Raw genomic sequence first — 22,335 nt, forward strand, 5'->3', positions numbered from 1 at the left:
CGAACCCGTGTCCCCTGCATCGGCAGGCGGACTCTCAACCACTGCGCCACCAGGGAAGCCCCAAACTTAGTTTTTTTTTAACACTTGGGACCCTACAACCTTAATGTCATGTAAATCTTTCATGTCCTTGACATGAAAATTTTATTAAAAATAATGGCCTATGACTCTATAACTTTAAAAAGATGAGCTATTGAGAAGATTAAAATTTAAAAAGAAGCTAGTGGCTTTACTTCCAACGTGAAAGGACACATATTTAGTAGTTTTATATGTATACAAGTATTTACTAACGATTTTGTCATACCTTTATCAAACATTAAAGCTATGCAAAATAGCAGAGCAGCGTTTTTTTTTTTTGGTTTTTTTTTTTTTGGGTGGTTCTTTTTGCTCACAGTACTGTCAAAGCAAATGAAGCAATTGGTACTCCTCTAATGACTGCTTCATTCCTGACTCTTCAGCTTATTTCCACCTCCTACTCTTGCTCTTCGTCTCGTTCTTTACCTGTGATATTCTCCAGCTTTAGGCACTATTAAAACGTTATAGCCACCTGATCTGCTCCAAACTAGGGGGTGAGGTGGAAGAATGTGATATTGTAATGTATTGTATCTACAGAAAAACTTTATACAGAGACTTTCGAATTTGTCAAAACACTAAATTTCCCGTGAGTCTTGCTCTAGCAAATGAGATTCTCAGTTCATTATTAAACACTAACTTAACAGATAGGATCTATGAAATAACTTCACAATATGGCAAATGCCTTTTATTATCCTATTGATTGTGTCCACTGTTTGACCTAATATATATTTAGATTTCAAAAATGTGCAAATCTAAAATAAGAGGCAGAGGGGCACCCATGAATCAGCAAGGGAAGTTTCCATTAAATGGGATGAGAACTCAACTCACTGGTTTTGAAACTCATGTTGGTGTCATACTTACATTTTAAATAAAGTAGGCTTCTTTTATAACATTTTGTGGAATATATATATAGAAGTTTACATTTTCCCTAATTTTTAAAATGTAATTCTCATTAAAATAAAATGAAAATTCAAAAATTTGGCTGTAACTTATATAAGCAACATACCTGCAGGTATGATCATCACTCACACTTGCAATTTCTTGGCCTTCTTTGGGATCAAATACCAAACCATTAATGAAATCTGAATGGCCCTCTAAAACCTGACATAAGGGGAAAAGTTAGTAAGAACACAGGAAAATAACCTACAATATTCCTACCTAATATTTTTACTTCATTGCTTTCACTGCATGCTTCTCTTTTCTATAAATATTTCTTAAGCAATCTGCTATTTTTAAAACATGATTTATACACCCACCTTTCTAGAAGGTTTATCTTGGAAAGCTGATCATTCAACACACTGTTATTAGCTTGATCTTTCTTTTCTAGTATGCATTTCTTACAAAAACAGAGACTTTTTTTTTAAAAACTGTACCTGTCCTCATATCATCTCATTTCTCACTTATTACATAAAGGTTAAATAAAAGTTAAAGTTAGAAGAACTTTCTAGGGGCTCTGAAATAGAGTCTCCTTCGATTTTTTACCTTATACCTGCTGCTCTGTACACTGGCTGCTCCCTAATAAATACATAGCATGGACTTCACCTTCTACTGTCTTTATTCACTTGCTCAATGTGACTGCCAGCACTGGAGACAGCTAGTATTATAAGCCCATTATCATAACAACCCAGCAATTCTCTTCTGGCCACAGAAGAAATAAATGGGAAGTTACAAGGCAGAGGACTATGCAAGCAGGCAGGTCCAATCAGTCTAAATCTTTACAACTGAAATCCTAAACAGGTCTGTCAGATATCAGATATTTAAATATTTTAATGGATATTGTTCTTGCTTCCTATTTTCCTTCCAAACACTTGAATTTGATCTCAGTTGTAAGATTAATAAAGTGGTTCTATTTGGTACTGTTTACTATTTGGAAATATGTAATTAGGAAAAAAAAGGATTTGATTCAAACATCCTGTGTAAGTTTAACAAACCCAGGTCCTCCAAATCATTCTTCAGAGCTTATGTCACAGTCTACAAGCCAAATCAAATTAACATTAAATATTTAATGTCTATTACAACTAACAATAATTGTTAGTAACTATTGACTTTTGATGAGTCAAAGTTTTATGTGCCATTTGTACAGACAATCACTGATACAGCTTTAAATTAATACATACAGTGTACTGTATTATGGTAAAATTGTATATAGCCCATCGTGTATAGTTTAGAGCATAACTCTTACTGTTTTCTAAATGATTGGAAAGGTTTATAGTTTATCGTTGTTTTATAACATTATTCATAGTTTTGATTTACTAGAAAGTCAAGAAGGCAATACTGTTCTTATAAAAAACATGATTCAGTTTCAATCCAAACTGAGGTATTTATTTAATGAATTCCCCCCCACTTTATTGAGACATATAACACTGTATAAGTCTAAGGTATACAACATGATGATTTGATATACATATATATTGTGAAACGATTACCATAATAGGATTAGTGAAATGACTCCCACAATGGGGTTAGTTGATACCTCTATCACCTCATAAAATTACCATTTTTGTTCTGTGGTGAGAACATTTAAGATCTACTCTTTTAGCAACTTTCAAGTATATAATACAGTATTGTTAACTATACTCGTCATGATGTACAGTAGATCCCCAGAACTTATTCCATTTATAACTGGAAGTCTGTACCCTTCAGTCATCATCTCCCCATTTCCCACACTCCCCAGGTCCTGACAACCACCATTCTATTCAGTTTCTATGAGTTCAGCTTTTAAAAAAACTCCTCCTATAAGTGAGATCACATAGTATTTGTCTTTGTCTGACTTATGAGGCAGAAGCTATGATCATCCCCATTTTACAGGTAAGGAAATGAGCACAGAGAGATTGGGAATTTGACCAAAGTCACACTATTAGTAAAGTGGTAGAGCTGGGCTTCAAAGCCAGGTGGTCTGGCTCCTGTGTCTGTGCTTTTAGCCACTTTGTAGTCCTGCCTCTCACTATGCTGTACTGTGTGTGTTCCCTTGAAGTTCAACTCTTACTCTATGTGTGTTCATGTCTATTATACTGAATTTCTAATTCTCCCTCATTTGCTGTGTCTACCTAATATTTTAATTTAATAAGTGATATCACATTTATAATCTGCAGTCCTTACTATGATCCTTGTTACTTACTACAGCCTAAAATAGAGTAAATGAGATTCTAAACTACATATTTTAAAGGTAAGCATAAAGTCATTTTAAATTGGGATAAATCCAATTAAAAAAGCAAAAATAATAAATATGTTTTAAAATAAAGATTTATAAATTATACTTGTCAACATACCTTGTATTCATTTTTATCTTGAAGGTCTGAAGTAAATAATCTAATTTTCATATCAGCAGCAGAAGTGCAAAATCTGGAAGTAAGAAAATGAAAACAAACCCATTTTTAGCCAAGGTGAAAGTTCTCCCCACCTCCAACCACCAAAGCTGTTTTCATAACTCAAAATCATGTTTTTGTTTGGGCAGAAAGGGGATGCTGTGGCTCTGTTGTAAAAAGTGTCATTACAACTATTACTCAAAGTAGGAGGCACTTAAATGTCTTTGGAAAACATACAAAAATTAGTATATTGTTTGTCTCGTCAATAAGAAACGTTTAGAATTTTATTATAAATCACCACATGAATTTAATGTTTAACTTTTTCTTAAAGGCAGAAAAGGATGGGCATCTTTATTTAGCTAAGTCAATGTTAGATATTATAAATAGTTAATAATTTTAGATATTAAAAAGTTATACATCTTAGTCTTTGACTTCTTCAGTTATCCATAAGCCTTCTTACTTTAAGATATATTAAACTCAATAAATTAGACAGAAGATGATAATCTTTTTATACCTATAAAAGCTGATATACTTCTATCTACTAAAAGCTGGAGTATTATTCACAATGACCGTAACATTTAAGGTACTGTTTATAAGTACATCAATGTATGTTACATTAAAAAACAGGGCTTCCCTGGTGGCGCAGTGGTTGAGAGTCCGCCTGCCGATGCAGGGGACACGGGTTCGTGCCCCGGTCCGGGAAGATCCCACATGCCGCGGAGCAGCTGGGCCCGTGAGCCGTGGCCGCTGAGCCTGCGCGTCCGGAGCCTGTGCTCCGCAACGGGAGAGGTCACAGCCGTGAGAGGCCCGCGTACCGCAAAAAAAAAAAATAAATAAATAAAATCTAATCAATAAACAACTAGTTTTTAACTAGTTGCCTTCAATCCTAAAATTTTTAGATTCTCAGCATGTCAGATTATGGCTGAGGAAGAAACAGAAGTTACATTTATATATTGGAAAACAAAGTTTATTTCCAATTGTCTTCAGATAAATGAGTATCATATGGATCTAAATTTCTCAAGTTCTGACTGCATTAAAGTTAACCATTTTTTCTCAATGAATAAATTTAGTTTAATTAATTAATTAATTTTATTTATTTTTTTGGCCGAGCCGCGTGGCATACGGGATCTTAGTTCTCTGACCGGGGTTCAAACCCGTGCCCCCTGCAGTGGAAACACGGAGTCTTAACCACTGGACTGCCATGGAAGTCCCCTAAGTTTATTTAATTTAAATAAAGTTTAAATTATAGAAGGCTCCTAATCTATAGACCTGGATATGTCGGTAGATCTCTGCTACCATGCCTTTTCAACGATTAAGAGCCATTGGAAGAAATAGATCAAAGCCAGCAGGGAAATGCCTTCTCTTGTCCAAGGCTTTCTTGGAGGTGAAATTAAAAGTTGTAGGGAAATAAAGTACAAATTGACCCTTGAACAACATGAGTTTGAACTCCACAGGTCTACTTATATGTGGATATTTTCCGATAGTAAATACTACACTGCTACACAGTCTGTGGTTGGTTGAATCCTCAGATGTGGAGGAACCTTGGATAGGGAGTGCTGTTTATAAATTATACTCAGGTTATAACCACCTCCTGCTGCGTTGTTCAGGCGTCAACTGTAGCTCTTCTCCCCACAACTGGGACTATGCTGTTGTACAGTACTTATAACCAGAGCTGAAATTTTCTAATCTTTTGCCTGTCCTTGACAATGTTAAACTTACTTGATTACTGGAGGCAATGAATTAAGTCTAGTCTCTGGGCTCCAAGCTATGCCATCAACCCTGACTCCATGGTGAAATGTTCGTAGTGTTTTATACTGAATTCCTTCAATGTCTGCTTCTTCTTCCTAAGCATACACAGTAAATGTTTTAATAAGTTATGAGAACAAACAATATAAAACTGTGTATTTCATTATAATGAAGAATTCATCAGGGGGCCATAAATATTCTTTTGAGAAGTTCAAAAGCAGATCAGATATTAAGATGTAACTGGTTTACTGAACAACAACAAAAATATCTGAAGCTGTCTAAGCCTCACAAAATAACTCTTTAAGGTAACTAAGAGCAAACAATATACTTGTTATACTTTATCTTACTTAGGAGACATTTTATTCCTAATAGTAAATACATTTCACAGCAAACACAATGAAAATGGAATGCTCTAAGAATCAGAATATTCTAGGTAAATGAATTACCATGCATGGATTATCAAGTGACAATATAAAAAATATATACTGAACATATTATGTACAAGATACTTCGTGCCTTATGATGCCTCAAAGTCATTATAATGAGTATCAATAATTTTCACATAGTATTATACATGGCACAATACATGTGTGGGATGTTACAAACTATTCATCTATACTATATACTATTACACTCTATGAATAGTGAATATGCAAATAATGATCTGATTAGTCTTCTGGATATTTGATTCTGGGTAAGATGTTTAATAAAGTCAGCTTATCTCCTTGGCTTAGTACTACTAAAATGATTTCAGTTTATTCTCATGGCAAGATGAGGAAAAAAATGAATTTTAAAAAGTCAAGTCATTTCTGTCTGGCAATATGGACCATAACCAGAAAAGCTTTCTGATACAAAAATAATGCAAAAATCCAAATCCAGAGAAGCAACTGAGCACCAAGGCATAAAGCTATCTTAAGGACATCTGCCCACATCCAATAACTAACAACTTCAGTTTGTAGGGGATGGAAGACAAAACTTAGTGCCTGAACAAAGAGGGATGCAGATCAGAGACCTCTGCATAGATCCAGGACCTTTAAAGGGGAAATAGGGGGAGAAAACCCCCAAAACCAAAAGTGCCAGGCAAAATATGTACCGTGGGTGAAGGCCAAGAAAGAGAAAAAGCCACTTGTGAGAAATCTCAACCATTGGCTGGCCCTAACGTGAGTTTGGGGCTGGAATTCACATTAACTACGTGCTCCAGAAAATGACAATTTATTTAAAAATGTCCATATGTTGATAGTGGCCCCAAGCACTTGGCAAAGGCAAATTCTCTTTGGGTGAACTTCCTCTACACAGGTCTCATAAAGTTCTGACAGATATAGTTTAATCAAATACGATCTTACCTGCACGCACTACTACATATGAAAACAAAGTACCACAAACACAAACAGAAGAATCAACCTGGAGACATCCGATTAAAAAATTAGATACAGGGACTTCCCTGGTAGTCCAGTGGTTTAAGAATCTGCCTCCAACGCAGGGGACACGGGTTCAATCCCTGGCTGGGGAACTAACACCCCACACGCCACGAGCCAACTAAGCCTGTGCGCCACAACGACTGAGCCCACACACTCCGGAGCCCAAGTGCCACAATTAGAGAGCCCGTGTGCACTGCAACTACTGAGCCCGCGCGGCACAAGTAGAGAGAAGCCCACACACTGCAACGAAGAGGCCCCGCGCTGCAACGAAAGATCCCGTGTGCCGCAACTAAGACCTGACACAGCCATAAATAAATATTTAAAAAATTAGATACAAAATAGATGTATTTTTAAGGATCTAGAGGAGGTAATCAAAAAATATGAGTAAGCAACAAGAGATTACCCAAAATGACCAGACAGATTTTAAAAGGAGCTAAATAAAAACGTCTAGATAAAAATACCATAATGAGAAAAAAAAAAATCAATGCTTAGAGGAGCTGGAAGACAGCTTTGAAAAAATTATTCAGAATGCAGCTAAGAGAAGACAAAAAAAATGTTAAGAGGGATTCAGTGAGAAGTTCTACCATATATCTAATTCGGGTTGTAGAAGCAATGAGTAGAGGGAATGGGGGAAGAGTCAATATCTGAAGAGATAATGGCAAAAGATTCATCATACTTGATCAAAGGTACCAATGTGTGTATTTAGAAAGAACAATAAATCCTAGGCAGCTTAAAAAAAATCTGCAGTTAGACACAACATAGTAAAACTTCAGAACACACAAACTCTCATGATATATACATATGTGTGTGCATATATAGGTGTGTGCATATATGTGAGGGGGAGAGGGGGAGGGGGAGAGGGGGAGGGAGAGAGAAGGGAAGAGAGTGAGAGAGGTATCTTAGAAATAGCAGCCAGAAAGAAAAGACAGGTTTCCTATAAAAGAGTAATAATTAGAACAACCATTGACTTCTTAGGAGAAACAAATGCAGGCAGACAGTGGAATATCTTCAAAATGACAGGAAAAACTGTTGAATTGTAGCCACAACAAAAGTGTTTCTCAAGAATGAAGCTGTCTTAAAGATATTTTCATAAAAACCAAAACCAAGGGTTGGCATCAGTGAAGTCTCACTAAAGGATCTCCAAAAGCAGAGGCTGACAAACTATGGCTAAGGGGCCAAATCTGGTCTATGGTCTGGTTTGGTATGGCCCACAAGCTGAGAATCATTTTTATATTTTTAAAGAGTTGTAAAAAACAAAGAATAATTTGCAACAGACACCTTAAATGGCCTGGCAAAGCTTAAAATATTTACTACCTGGCCCTTCACAGAAAAAGTTTAAACTTTTTCTTGTAGTAAAGGATGTGATTTAGGTGAAGAGAAATGACCCCAGAAGACAGGCCTGAGATGTAATGAACAGTGAGTAAAAAAATCAAAGGCAAACATGTGGGTAAATCTAAACAAATACTAGTCACATAAACAATACTGAATTTGTGGGGTAAAATGAAAAGAAAAATGATAGAGAACTAAAATATAACAATAAGTCTTTAGGGGTGACAGTTCAAGCGTCAAAGGTCCTTGCTTTGTTCATGAAGAAGTTAAAGATATTAATTTTAACACTAATTAAGGATGCATATTAAAATACCTATGGTAACCATTAAAAGAAGAGAAACAAAACATAAAACTTCCAAACTAGCAGGGAGAAAAAGGATGAAAGGAGGGGGTAACAAAACTCAAACAGAAGACACAATAATATACATATTGGCAATGTTTACAATAGTAAAATACTATGTGATAGAGGAAAAGATTAACTGTGGTATGTTCATATTATAAAACACCATACTACAATGAAGATATATGAATTTTGACATAGAGGAATCTAACAAATATACTGTCAATAACAAACAGTAGAAGAACATCATACAGAATAATTTCACTGATATAAAGTCTAAAACATGCAAAACAATATGCTGATTTGCAATACCTACACATGGTAACTCTGAAGAAAAACAAAATTTCAGACATGGTTACCTGTTGGGGCTGAGAAGAAAAGGCAGTAAGGAAAGAAAACCCAGGGGGCTTCAAAGGAATTGTAAATGTTCCCTTTCTTAAGCTAGGTAGTAGGTATACAGAGATCTATTATTATTATTCTTTATACCTTATGTGATAATACATATTTTAAAACACGCTTTATAAGCTTAAAATATTGCAATTTTAAAAATAATCATTCTTTTGTTATTTAAATCAAAACCCTAAATGGGTCTTGAGACTAAAGCACACTTTTTCATGACAAATTTGCCCAAGGAATCTTCTGTGCTGACTATAGTTATTCTTCATAAAAGTTTCTAAGATTATAAAATAGGATTAGGGAAAAAATCCAGAGCAGGTGAAACTTGATATTTAATTGAATACATATGTCTATACAGATAGAAATTATGTGAAGGACTGTTCTAAGAATTCCATTCATCTTGAATCTAAATCCAAAGTTTTATAATGTGTACTTTAATTGAATCCTAGTGGATGTGTTGATTTTTCCAGGACAGCCTTTGCAATCCTAGCAGTCATCTCACAAATATATTACATATATCTTTCTCTATGTGATTCAGATACCCTTTGAAAATTACTTTAAATTTCGGGTGAGCTTAACAGAAAAAAGTTTTACCATAAATGAAAAAAGGAAACAGAAATGCATTTATCAAGGAAAGAAAAACTGTCAAATTTTATTACTTCATAATTTGTCTGTATAATAACTGTATAGCTAACAGCCACACCTCCCAAAGCAGCAATCACTAAGTAATTTAAAAGTAAGGTTAGGAGCCTAATCATATCTGACTTCATAGTTTGGGTTACATCTATTTTTCCACACTTGACAAATCAATCTTCTAAAAATGAAGTTTTTACCATAAAAACACACATTATTTTGCTACTATAACAACAGTATTGATAATTAGGTCCTGTAATTTGTTATCGAAGGTATATATGGAGTTATCGGGTGGTCGTGGGGATAAAGAAATCCCAGGGACTGTACAGCCTGAGTTTTATGTACTACCAGTGAAACCTTTTTTTCCTGGCAGCAATGTCTGCCATTGAGCCAACTAAAAGGCCAGGGTGTGTGTGCGGTATAGGCAGAGATTAATGCTATTTTGGGTTTAGTCTGGGGTGTAGGCAGTATTGTATAAGCAGGAAATTAAGATACCTTGGAAAACTTGCTATAATACAAATCCTCACACAAGGCTCCAGCGTATTTGAGGTTGGGGCAACACCAGGCTGGTGAAAGGGCTATTCTAAGGGTTTGAAATTGGCAGGCCCCCACCCCGCCACACCCATCTAAGGCCAGATACAGAATTTTAGTTGGATGAGACTGTAAAATTTACCTAGTCTACTTCTTTCATCTAATGCTTAAATCTCTAGTAGGCCATTTGAAAAAAAGTTTGCACAACCCTTCTCCAAACATTTTCAAGTGAGAGGGAACTAGCTATTTTGGGGGAGAGCTTATTCAATTTGGGGGGTAGTTCTAATTATTCAAAGAGTTCTCTTTAACATTAAACCAAAATCTGTTTCCATGTAAATTCTATTCATTGCTCCAAATTCTGCTCTCTGGAACCATCAATGAGGTAGTCTAATTCAGTGACGGCAAATATCTGGCCATAGCTGATCTCCCCTAGGTGAACACACTCAAAGAAGCAGTTTCAGCATCAGTCTTAAAGTATTATAAGCAACAACTCCACTCAAATAGAACTGACAAATAACATAAAAAAGTTACCCTTCTGAGTCTAATCCCTCTTTCACAAGACAGTTTTAACCTTTTTAACACCACTCTGAAATTTGTCTTCACATACATTATCTCCTTTGAATCATAATACACTGCTAAGAACTGAAGTAAACACTAAATATTACTGTCAATTTACAGAGGAGGATATGGAGTCATTCTGTCCAGTATGGCAGCCAGCCACATGGGGCTATTAAGCACTTGAAATGTGGTCAGTTCAAGCTGAGACATGTACACTTTATAAAGTGCAAAATCCACACCAGATTTCAAAGATGTAGTATAAAAAGAATATAGAAGTATCTCATTAGTAATTTTTATATTGTTCCACATAAAATATTTTAGATATGCTGGGTAAAAAATATATTAATAAAATTAATTTCTTCTGCTTTTTACATTTCAAAATGTGGTTACTACAACATTTAAATTTATATTTGTGGCTCACATTATATTTCTGTTGGACAGCACTGAATTAACTTCCTCTGGCCGTTTAATCATCGCACTGATTCATGGTGAACATCCAGGTGACTAAAAACTGTAAGTCACAACTCTCCGTTCTAGCTCTAGCAGTCTATCATTTTAAGACTTTATATTCATCTTTATTAAATTTTAGCTTGGTCAACTCTGGCCCATTAATCCAATCTATTAAACAATATTTGGATTCTGAGCAGAGTCTGGCATACAACAGGTGTTCAATAAAAATATGTTAAATGAAGCCTGTTATCCAAAGCATTAGGTATGCTTTTCGACTTCATGTTCTATATAAATTCAGCGTGCTTGCCTAAGTCAAGTGTTCTCATCCAAGTCCCAGAAGAGGCTGCCATTTATTACTGATGACCTTTTGAACAGACTTAGAAACTCTCATGCTTCCTCTGCCCCTTACTTTGATAGCAGTTATCTTATTGCTTTGCTTTACATTTAAACATCTCCTTGAGCACAGGGTCCTTGCTTTTTTAAAGTATGTATCACCAGTTCCCAGCACCTGATCTGCACTCAATGAGTATTTGACAAATACATGACACCAATCAACAGTACTATCATTTGGCTCAAATTTCCAACATATTGAAAAGAACACCACGAGATTCTGAAAAATGATTGTTGAAATTCACATTTACTACATCAGCAGTGTTTTCCTAACAGGCTTAGAATGAGGATTGCCTTTCTGACAGGAATGTGGAAATCTTTCAATTCATCTTTAGTTTTTTCTCAAGATAACAAATTCAGTGCTACAGAACTTGAAGGTCCTAACATGAGAGAATAGGAACAGTGTTTAAACAGTTCTTAATTAGATAAAAAATAACTTCAAAAGAAGCAATCTGAATCATCAACGGCAAATAACTGAAACTCAATTCTCCACCAGAACTGTTTGAACTACGGCTTCAAGCTATCTGAACAGCAGCATAGAAGGAAAAGAGCAGGGGTATAAAAATGAGATCTAGATCTTGTTTTTTCAGTTATTAGTCAGATAAATCCCTGAACTTCTTTGAAGTAGAATGGAAACTCCATGAGGACAGGGACAGTTGTTTAACTGTATCTCCAGTACGTGGCACAGAACATAATTTGTGTTCACTACTTGCTAAATTAATAAAAATCAAATTCTTTCCTTAGGTTATTTGGGGGTAAGACCCGTATTGCCAGCTCCACAGGTCTGAGGATCAACAAGGAAAATGCATATGAGCACAAACCATAACAGAGCAACACAAATAGTTTTACTAATTTTTTTCTCATTTTGTCATTTTCCCTCTGCCACCCATCACCTCTGCCTTTTCTTTTTTTCTTATTTCTTCTTCCTTTTTGACTTTCTCCCTCAACGTTTTTTAGCTGAACATAAACTAGAGCTAAGGCATATTTTTTCAGCACTTTTGAACACAATTCTATGTTTACTGCTATTAATTTTAAAAGTAATGAAGCAAAGTATCAATTTTATCTGTAGGGGGCTGCTTTCTTCTTTTGTAGGTTAGTAGCCTGTAATAGAAAAATGGTTTCCCTTCAGTCTTTTTCAAGATTGTTTTACATTACTTCTGTTAATCATGTGACTTTTTATGATCCTAACCTGACAGTCCAGCTGAAATTAGGCCGAGGACCATATTTAGCCTAAAAGCTAGAAACTCCTACCCCAACCCTAAGAGACAAAATGGGATAATATAAGAGCTTTTGTATTCTACTCAGACACCAACAAACTGAAGCTTTTAATTCATACTTTCTCTTTAGGATAAATATACACACAGTCTAATTATGTATAACCTAATACATTTATTGCACTGTAAAATGCTAAACTGCATTTATGATGTCAAAATACTGTAAGATACCGAACTGCCTTCTCAGTAAAAGAGGAAATAATATTTACAATGTTTATAATATCACTGGTGTAAAGTTTAAATCTTTGAAAATTGGTCACTGTCAAATTACCTCATTGATTGACCTCAATTTTGGAAATAGTGTTCCATGAATAACATTCTAATAAACAAAGGATTAACCAGAGATTCCTGAGGGTTGACCTCTTATTGTTCAAAGTCTCTCTAACATGTAGAACTAGCTTTCTTGTGAGAAAAGATGGTGTGCACCACACCATTAAATATGGGGCTGTGTCTGAGTGTCACCAATGACCAAATCAATGACAGCTAAAACATACATATGTATTAAATCTGTCAGATGCCTTCCAGGAACTGTACATGCTAACTCATGACATTCTCACAAAACCCTATTAAGTGCATTGACCCTTGAACAACAGGAGTTTGAACTGTCCGGATCCACTTATATGCAGATGTTTTTCAATACATACATACTATAGGATTATATGATCAGCTGTTGGTTGAATCCACATATGAGGAACCAGGGTACTATAGTTACACCTGGATTTTGACTGCACCCATTGGCACCCTTCACCTCTGCATTGTTCAAGGGTCAAGTGTATTATTTTCCTCATTTTTATAGAAGCGAGGTTAAGTACCTGTTCAAGGCCATAGAGCTATTAAGAGGTAAAGCCAGGAAGGAGTAAAAACCTAGCCAGTTTGGCTCCAGAGTTCATTGTCTTAATGACTATGTTAAATTGACTGTTCAATGAGTAGGATCTCACACTTTGTATACTCTAGATGTATAAAAAGTATGACAGCATATTAATAGGAAAGCTGAATATCATCATAGCTATAAAATCTCCTGGAGGATCGTTTTGTAAGCTTTCAATACTAGCTTGTTTTCTATGTTAAACTGGAATGTATCAATAGAAAAGCTGGATTTAGTAATTAATCAGATCTCATCAAATTGATATTTTTCCCTGTACATATGTTGTTAATCATAAACTTCAATTACCAGAATATTACATTTCTAATCACGAGGAACAAGAGAAGCCTTATATACATAGGCTTGCCCCTGAACAACAAGAGGAATTAGGGCGATGACCCTCCTCGCAGTCGAAAATCCTGTTATAACTTGCACTAGGCCCTCCCTGTGGGCAGCTCCTTGGCATCTGCAGATTCAACTAACTTAAGATCCTATAGTATCCTAATATTTACTATTGAAAAATGTCCATGTATAAGTGAACCATGCAGTTCAAACCCGTGTTGTTCAAGCTATATTCTTTTCCACTACTTATTTAATGTTTGCGCAAATATCAGGTATATATTACTGGGAATGTCTTTCTGAGTAGTTCTTCACATCACTTTTTTTTTAAACATTCAAACTCAATATACTTTTAAAGTTTAGCCAAAGTTTACCAAAGTTTGTATAAGTTTTCTTATCAGTGAAATATCTTCACTGTCATTCACTGCAGTTTTGTACACTAACCTGAAATGTACATGTGCCAATGACCACGAAATTATTGCCACCATATGCAATTAGGTTTCCTGAATCCCCACTCTCAAAGGGATTGAATTCTACCACATGCACATAATCTTCGCAATCCACAGTGTAGGCAGCATTTCTTGTGGCATCTTGCTTCATCCTGTATGGCAAAACTCGTGCAGTTGTAAAAATAGCCTTCTATTGGACAAGGTCACGAAACTGTGGATTACAGCACAGAAACAGTTAGATAGAAACCGCCAAAGGATTACTTTACAGAATTAATCAAAATAAGGATGTGACTACAGGCAGATCAAAAAAAAATTACTTATTCATATACTTTGTGATGATACTTGCAGAAAAAGTCACCGCAAAATTCTGTTTAGTTTAAAAGATACAGTGAGTACTTAAAGATGGAATCACATTAATAGTAAATATATTCATAAAAAATTAATGATAGTTAACATTCATGGAGCACTATTTGCAGGTGCCACGTTAAGTATTTTACTGACATTATCACGTCTAATACTTGCACAAGCCTAAGAGGGAGGTGCTAACTCTGATCCCCATTTTACAGATGAAGAAATCGAGACTTTAGATGGTTAACTAGCTTTCCAAGCTCATAAGAGGAGCCAGAATTTGAGATCTTCCTAAGTGTTGGACACCAGTACTAGAGAAGAAAAACAGAGTCCTGCCTTGAAGGAGCTCACAATCCAGGGTTATTTATGATTCAGTGTGAAAAGTGCTATAATATAAGCAGATACAAAATACACGATCTGGAGGAAGGAGTGCCAACATGGGATACAAAAATAATATTCATAAAGCCAGGCACAAAACTTCAACTAACGTTTCATGGGCTGGTGGGCATTCTGGAAGTAGCATTCCCAGATGAGACTTATGGATTCTAAAGAGGTCAGGTTTTTTTTGCTGTTGTTGTTGTTTTGTTTTTTTTAATTGGACGGCAGGAGTTGTCCTGAAAACATCTGGGCTCCATAACAAACACATCAAATACGTGATGAGTATTTACTGAGAATCATATGAGATGAGTTGCACCTCGGGAATCTATAAACTAGTAACCTTAAGGGGACTGAAAATTGTTAAGGGTGACCAACAGGTAAGATATCGGTGTGGGAAGTGCAAAAGATTCCAGATCCGGAAACTCGGTCCCTAATTGCTCATTAAAGTAGTGCCCAGTCTAATTACAGTCTCAGGGTCTCACTGTATAAGGCGGGCTGGACTTGCCCCTCTAAAACTGCTAAGACAGAAGAGGGAGGGAGCAAGAGAAGTCCCGGCAGAGCCCCGACACCAGGCAAGTCCCGCGAGACCCCGCTACCACCTCCCGGAGCCCGAGATCGGAGGGAAGAGGGGTGGGGAACGGCCCGGGGAGAGGAGGAACTAGAGGCGCGGGGCGGCCGGGAGCACAGAGGGGCTGCCCCTTGGGCTCACGCGCGATACGCACCTGAGAGCGCCTGGAAGCAGCTATAAGGTAGATAGTCTTTGCCAGGGCCTGCTGCCCGCCGGTTCTGCTTCCGGGTCAGAGGGCGGGAGCTGCGATTGGCTCCCCGACCCTCCCGCGAGATTTAAAATGTAAACCGGCGGTCACTCGTTGCAGCCGGGCTGGATCTTTCTTCAGGCGAGTCTGCACCTCCCGGTTCTCTCCCGAGCCAGGTGAGTGTCGCCTCCTCCTCGCCCGCCTGTCACACTTTAAGTGCTGATTCAAGCGCGGCTTGTGAGGGGGTTTTTCGGTAACAGCAGAGCGCCATGGTATTATTTGTGCAGTGTCTTTGCACTGGGGCCTGGTTTGGTCTGGAGGTGTTGAACAGAGTTCGAAGGTTCCAGTGATGGAGCTGAAAGGTCCTGAGGGATCATCTGCTGACTGGAAGAATAAGGCTCACAGAGCCCTACTTAGATTCATTAGTTAGGCAGGAAACCAGGGTTCCAATCCTAAAACGTACGTAGACTCCAATTCCGCTGCTTTCGCCCTCTCCCTGTTATATCCTCCCAAGGAACTGTTAGGACCTGCATTCTGACCGTGAACAGCAACGACGCCCTTTTTTTTTAATTGAGCATCTACTGAGTGCCCGGCACTAGGTGGATTATTTACTTGCCTCACTAACGTCTCCTAATTTTGTGAGGTAGGAGATAATCTTCCCCGTTTTACAGGTGAAGAAATTTAGGCTCGTCAGAGCTTTTTGTATAGTTCAGCCTGACATTCAGAATGCTTGCATATTCGTTGTCTCATTGATTTGTGGAAAGTATTATATCTCTACCTAGGCAGTCAGGTATAAGGCTTATTGTCTGCGCTCACACAGCCAGCTAGCTACTGGAAGAGTTGAGGCTAGACCAAACTTGGCAAACTAGTGGCATTACCTGTTTTTGTGCAGACAGTTCCTGAGCTAAGAATGGCTTTAACGTGTTTGGATGGTTGAAAAAAAAATCAAGAAAAGAATAATATTTCGTGACATGTGAAAATTATTATGATATTCAAATTTCAGTTTCTGTAAAGTTTTGCTGAAGCCCGCTATACTCATTTGTTTATGTATTGTCTGTGGCTAGTTTCACACTGCACGGTCAAGTTGAGTAGTTGTAAGAGACCCGATGGCCTGAACGCCTCAAAAGTTTACTGTTTGAACCTTTCCAAAAGTATGCTGACCCTTCGATGAGATTCAGTTTTACATGTGCCAGGCATAGTTGTACAAGCTTACCTTGTATTTATGTCATTTACTTTTCACAAAACTCTGTGAGATAGGAGTATTATTATTTTCATCTTCAGTACAGTACAAGGAAGCTGAGACAGGGAGAGGTGACATAACTTGGAGAAGGTCTCACAGCTTTTAAGTGGTGGAGTCAGAATTCAGAACAGTCTAATTCCAAATTAGTCTTCATTATTAGCAATCCGAACTCATAGTATCTTCAAATAATACCAGTAAATAATTTACTACAGAAGATTGATTTTAGGCAAACTAGTCATATCACTGAAACTTTATGTCTTCACTTTATGTTTTTTTCTTTTAAGAGATGAAGGGGATATTTTGAAGAGAATTTTACTATTTACTAGGATATATAGTTTTATGGATATTTTAATTTATAGTCTTCTACCTGTATCTTTAAATTGGATCACTGATTATATCTATAAATTATTATTTTGTAAATGGCACATGCCCATTTTTTTGATCATACAAACCCAAGATACCTGGATTCTGTTTATGCCACATAAAAAAAGAAGACAAAGATAAAAGAGGGGTAAGTAAATGGGAATGTGTACAGTAAAATACCCCAAATAAGATAATGGCATGTGACTGTGTTGGAGACCGGGGTACTTAAAAGGAAGTAGGGAAAAACAGGTTTAGAGGCATGTCTGTACACTCAGAGAAAGGATTGGCTGCCTCATATAGGCTTGAGTATATAAAACATTGGAACTACATCCAATTATTTTGAAAGGCCTTTGTCTACCAGGAGACGTTATGTAATATAGTGATTTAAGAGCACAGCTTTTGGACTTAGGCATCTTGGATTTAGGTCTGTTTCCCATTTGCTAGCTGAGTGGCATAGGATATTGCTTTCTTCAGATGTAAAATGAGGATAATAATAGACCTTCTTCATAGGACTCCTGTGAAGATTGAATAAGGTAATAAATATTAAGCTTTTGAAAAGTATCTGGCACCAAGAAAGCTTATAAATATTAGCTGTTACTGTATTGGTTATCTATTACTGTGTAACAAAGCAGTCTGAAATTTAGTGGCTTTAAAACAACAACGATTTTAAATGTTTATGATTTTGTGGATCCGCGATTTGGGCTGGACTTAGTTATGTGGTTCTGCCGGTCTTGCCTAGGATCACTTATGGTGCTGTATTTCATCTGGCAGGTTGATTGGGTCTAGATAATCTAAGATAATAATCTAATAGATAGATAGATAATAAGATAATAATCTAAGATAGCCTCACTCACATGTCTTTGAGTTGGTATTGGTTGTCAGCTGGAGTGCCTTGGCTCTCTTCCATATGGCCTTTCCAGCAGGCTAACTGGCACTTCTTCATATGTCATTCTGAGAGTAGCAAGAGAGTAAGAGCTAAAACTGCAAGGCCTGTGTCAGGAGGTCCCCAAGATCACCTCAGGTTGAATAATTTGCTAAGAGGACTCAGAGGACTCAGCATATAGTTGTACTCATGCTATAATATATTACAACAAAAAGATGCCAAGCAAAATCAGCAAAGGGAGAAGGTATTGATACATGGGGTGAAGTCCAGGGGAGATCAGGCACAAGCCTCCAAAAGTCTTCTCTTAGTGGAATCACACAGGATATACTTAATTCTACCAGCAACAAGTTACGACAACACATGAAATGTTATCTGTCAGGGAAGCTCTTTAGAGATTCAGTGCCCGGGGATTCTACTGGGGTCTGAACATGTAGGTATCCTCTATGTTCCCAAATTCCAGACTCAAAAGAAAAGCATATGTTCAGCATAAGCTATATTATTTATACAAATAGTTTAGGCACAGTGAACCATTCTTACAGGAAATCATCCTGAAATCTAAGTTCCCAGATGCCAACCAAGGGCCAACCCTGTAAGCAGGCTTTTCAAAGGGTAGTAGTCAGGCCTGCTATATTAACTCTTTTCTGCATGGGCCTTTTGGAACTAGATCTAGGCTTGGAACTCCCGTGATGTCATTCTTGCCACATTTTATTGGTCAAATCAAGTCACAAGGCTGACCCAGATGCAAAGGGGTGGAAAATAGACCATTCCTTTTGGGACAATATAGGGATGGGAGGAAATTTTTTGTTTTGCGTTCTACTGTAGATGTTACCATCTATCTCAAAATAAGTATTTTTAAAAATACAGCTTTAATTAGCTATGTTTGTGTCTATAATTATGTTTGCAGAATTTGCATTTATCTGTTTTGTATGAATTTTCAGATTGAAGGTTGGATTTTGTTATTTTCAAAGATTTGGCTTAAGAAAACTAGAGGAGAGGAAAATATGATTGGGCAGAAATTGTATTATTCTGTTTTCCTAAATTTAATTAAAAGCAATCTTACAAATATGAAATGACCTCTTGTTCACTATTTATTTTTCTGTAACTCTGCTTCCTTATACATGTTAAATATCAATTTCCAATTAAAATAAGGCTTTTTAACGTTGCCTTCTGTCTTAGTTTAAGAGGATGGCTGTGCTTAATCAGAAGTCTGTCCTGGATATGATTAAAGAGTTCAGAAGGAATTGGCACACTTTTTGTAACTCTGAGAGAACTACTGTATGTGGTGCAGACTCCATGCTCTTGGCATTGCAGCTTTCCATGGCAGAGAACAACAAACAGGTTAGTAGACTGTATTTAGGTTAACTTTTTTTTTTAAGTGAATTTTGTTTGCTGCCCATTTGAATAAACTTAATTACATTAATTTCTTTGTAGTATATGCTCTCCTATGATAATATCAATATACTGTATTCACAAATGCCTCTGCATATATTTGTCAAAATGTTACAATAGGATTTGAAATGATTTGTTTCAAAATTAAGGCTTTTATATGTATAATTTGACATGGGACATGCACATTTGATATTTAATTTAAAATCTTAAGGTAAACATACAACTATTATGATTATTATGGTTAAAAATTATTTTTATTTGATAAAACATCTTCTCTGAAAAGTTCTAGAAAGCACACATAAATAACGTTTATTTAATCCAAGTATTTTATGACTAATTTCAGGCTCTGTGTTATACATTAATTATTCCTAAGCCAGGCTGTGAAGCAGAATCATTTGGGAGGGCTTTTAAAAAATACTGGCTTTGGGCTTCCCTGGTGGTGCAGTGGTTGAGAGTCCGCCTGCCGATGCAGGGGACACAGGTTCGTGCCCCGGTCCGGGAGGATCCCACATGCCGCGGAGCGGCTGGGCCCGTGAGCCATGGCCGCTGAGCCTGCGCGTCCGGAGCCTGTGCTCTGCGACGGGAGAGGCCACAACAGTGAGAGGCCCATGTACCGCAAAAAAAAAAAAAAAAAAAATACTGGCTTCTGTACCCCAGTCTTGGACACTGGTTTTCCTAATCTGCACTGAGACCCTGGAAATTGTCTTTTTTTTAACCTTTTAATCTTTTTTTAATCTGAAGTGATTCTTACACAGTTGGCTTGGGCCAAACCAGTGTTTGGAATAAGTTCTACCTAAGGAGCTAGAGGCATTCAGATGAGAGAAGGATGAATGTAGGCTGGAGTGGTAAGGAAAGCCTTCTTGGATTTTACATAATATACTTAAAGGAGGGAAGTCTTTGGATGGGAAGAATTTAAAGAAGCAATGAAGGAAGGGAAAAGTCAGTTCAGAGGAAGCATCCAGGGGGACTAAAATCATGATGGTTTGAAAATGGTAAGGAGACTGTCTTGACTAGAGAAGAAGATTTTTGAAGGGTGGAATGGTTTCAATGGGTCTGTTGGGCTAGATAGTGAAATGGCATTCTGATGAATTTTTTGTTTTTGTTTTTTTGGCTGTGCCACGCCGCATGTGGGATCTTAGTTCCCCAAGTAGGGATCGAAGCCGTGCCCCCTGCATTGGAAGCGTGGAGTCTTTAACTACTGGACTGCCAGGGAAGTCCCTAATGAATTATTTTAATCCTATATGTCACTAGTTCCCAGACTTTTTGATTTCATTTACCAATAAAAATTTCCCCCCCAATTGGATATTGACAGATTTGAACATTTCTCATGTTAGCATGTAAAGCCATTGAGAAAAAATAGTGATTAGAACCGTCATTTTGAAAAAGGAAGAATAATTTAACACCTGTAAATTAGGAATTCTATAATCTTTTTTTTTTTTTTTTTTTTTTTTGTGGTATGCGGGCCTCCCTCTGTTGTGGCCTCTCCCGTTGCGGGGCACGGGCTCTGGACGCGCAGGCTCAGCGGCCATGACTCACGGGCCCAGCCGCTCCGCGGCATGTGGGCTCCTCCCAGACCGGGGCGCGAACCCGGTTCCCCTGCATCGGCAGGCGGACGCGCAACCACTGCGCCACCAGGGAAGCCCCAGGAATTCTATAATCTTAAAACAAGAGATAGTTTTTCCTAAGTGTGGATAGTTTGCTGTTTTGCATATTTAAAACAATGTATATTAAGATAAATTTTGAACATAGAAAAATTTTGACAAAATTCTATCTTAGGTAGTCAGTTATTCTTTCCACACATTTATTAAGTTCTTAGAATAATGTTATTCTAAGAATATATATATTCTAGGAATATACCACTGAAAGAAATACCTGCTCTTATGGGATTTATCTTCTAGTGAGGAGAGACAGATAATTCTCTAATAAATAAGATATTTAGCATTTTAGGTCATAATAAGTGCTGCAGAGGAAAATAAAATAGAGATGCTACTAAGGAGTGTTTAGAGTTTGGGGTGGGAGAGTTCTTGCGATTTGGAATAGGGTGGTCAAGGAAGGCCTCATCAAGATGATGCCATCTGAACAAAGATTTGAAAGAGGGGAAGAAGGAAGAGTTGTGGAAATTTTTGTGGGAAGGGACTACCAAGCAAAGGGAACAGCAGATGCAAGGGCCCTGAGGTAGAAAATGCCTGGCATGTTCAAGGCATAGCAAGGAGGCCAGTACAACTGTTTAGCTGTCTATATGCATGTTAATTTCTTCCCTTTCTTCCTCCTTGCCCCAGATTTCTTTTTTTTTAAAATAAATTTATTTATTTTATTTATTTTATTTTTGGCTGCCTTTGTTCTTCGTTGCTGTGCACAGGCTTTCTCTAGCTGTGGCAAGCAGGGGCTACTCTTTGTTGCGGTGCATGGGCTTCTTATCGCAGTGGCATTTCTTGTTGCGGAGCACGGGCTCTAGGCGCATGGTCTTCAGTAGTTGTGGCACGTGGGCTCAGTAGTTGCGGCTCACGGGCTCTAGAGCACATGCTCAGTAGTTGCGATGCATGGGCTTAGTTGCTCTGCAGCATGTGGGATCTTCCCGGACCAGGGCTCGAACCCATGTCCCCTGTGTTGGCAGGTGTATTTTTAACCACTGCACCACCAGGGAAGCCGCAGATTTCTTTTTTCCAGCTTCTACTATGTGCCAGGCACTGTGATAAGTGTTGGGTTAGAATGGTGACCAAAACTTGACATGTCTCTTGCCTTTGTGAAGCTTGTTGCCTAATAGGTGAGACAGACATTAAGTAGAGAGTAATACAAATAAGTGTAAAATTAAAGCTATCAGAAGAACAGGTTTGGGGCTTCCCTGGTGGCTCAGTGGTTAAGAATCCGCCTGCCAATGCAGGGGACA

At 37.4% G+C, this 22,335-nt stretch overlaps 2 protein-coding genes across 8 annotated transcripts in view; one reads left to right on the forward strand and one right to left on the reverse strand.

Moving 5' to 3' along the window:
• NUP37 (nucleoporin 37) overlaps positions 1-15,618 on the reverse strand; it is a 42,723-nt gene extending 27,105 nt beyond the window's left edge. Inside the window, exons 1-5 of the mRNA XM_007117361.3 lie at positions 15,541-15,618; positions 14,088-14,303; positions 5,097-5,221; positions 3,342-3,414; positions 1,079-1,173 (exon numbers count right to left, since the gene is read on the reverse strand). Coding sequence (XP_007117423.1) covers positions 1,079-1,173; positions 3,342-3,414; positions 5,097-5,221; positions 14,088-14,243 — 449 coding nt within the window. The 5' untranslated portion in view covers positions 14,244-14,303; positions 15,541-15,618. The remainder of the gene's footprint in view (positions 1-1,078; positions 1,174-3,341; positions 3,415-5,096; positions 5,222-14,087; positions 14,304-15,540) is intronic.
• Positions 15,619-15,674: 56 nt separating this feature from the next.
• PARPBP (PARP1 binding protein) overlaps positions 15,675-22,335 on the forward strand; it is an 89,131-nt gene continuing 82,470 nt past the window's right edge. For 6 of the 7 annotated variants that reach the window (XM_055085265.1, XM_024127327.3, XM_024127329.3 and 3 more), the window contains exons 1-2: positions 15,675-15,749; positions 19,236-19,397. In XM_055085265.1, the coding sequence (XP_054941240.1) occupies positions 19,245-19,397 (153 nt within the window). In that variant the 5' untranslated portion in view covers positions 15,675-15,749; positions 19,236-19,244. Of the gene's footprint in view, positions 15,750-19,235; positions 19,398-22,335 lie in introns of those variants that run through there. The other variant, XM_028490501.2, reaches the window with a different exon arrangement.

The sequence above is a fragment of the Physeter macrocephalus genome, chromosome 6 (genome assembly GCF_002837175.3).
Source record: "Physeter macrocephalus isolate SW-GA chromosome 6, ASM283717v5, whole genome shotgun sequence".
NCBI lineage: Eukaryota > Metazoa > Chordata > Mammalia > Artiodactyla > Physeteridae > Physeter > Physeter macrocephalus.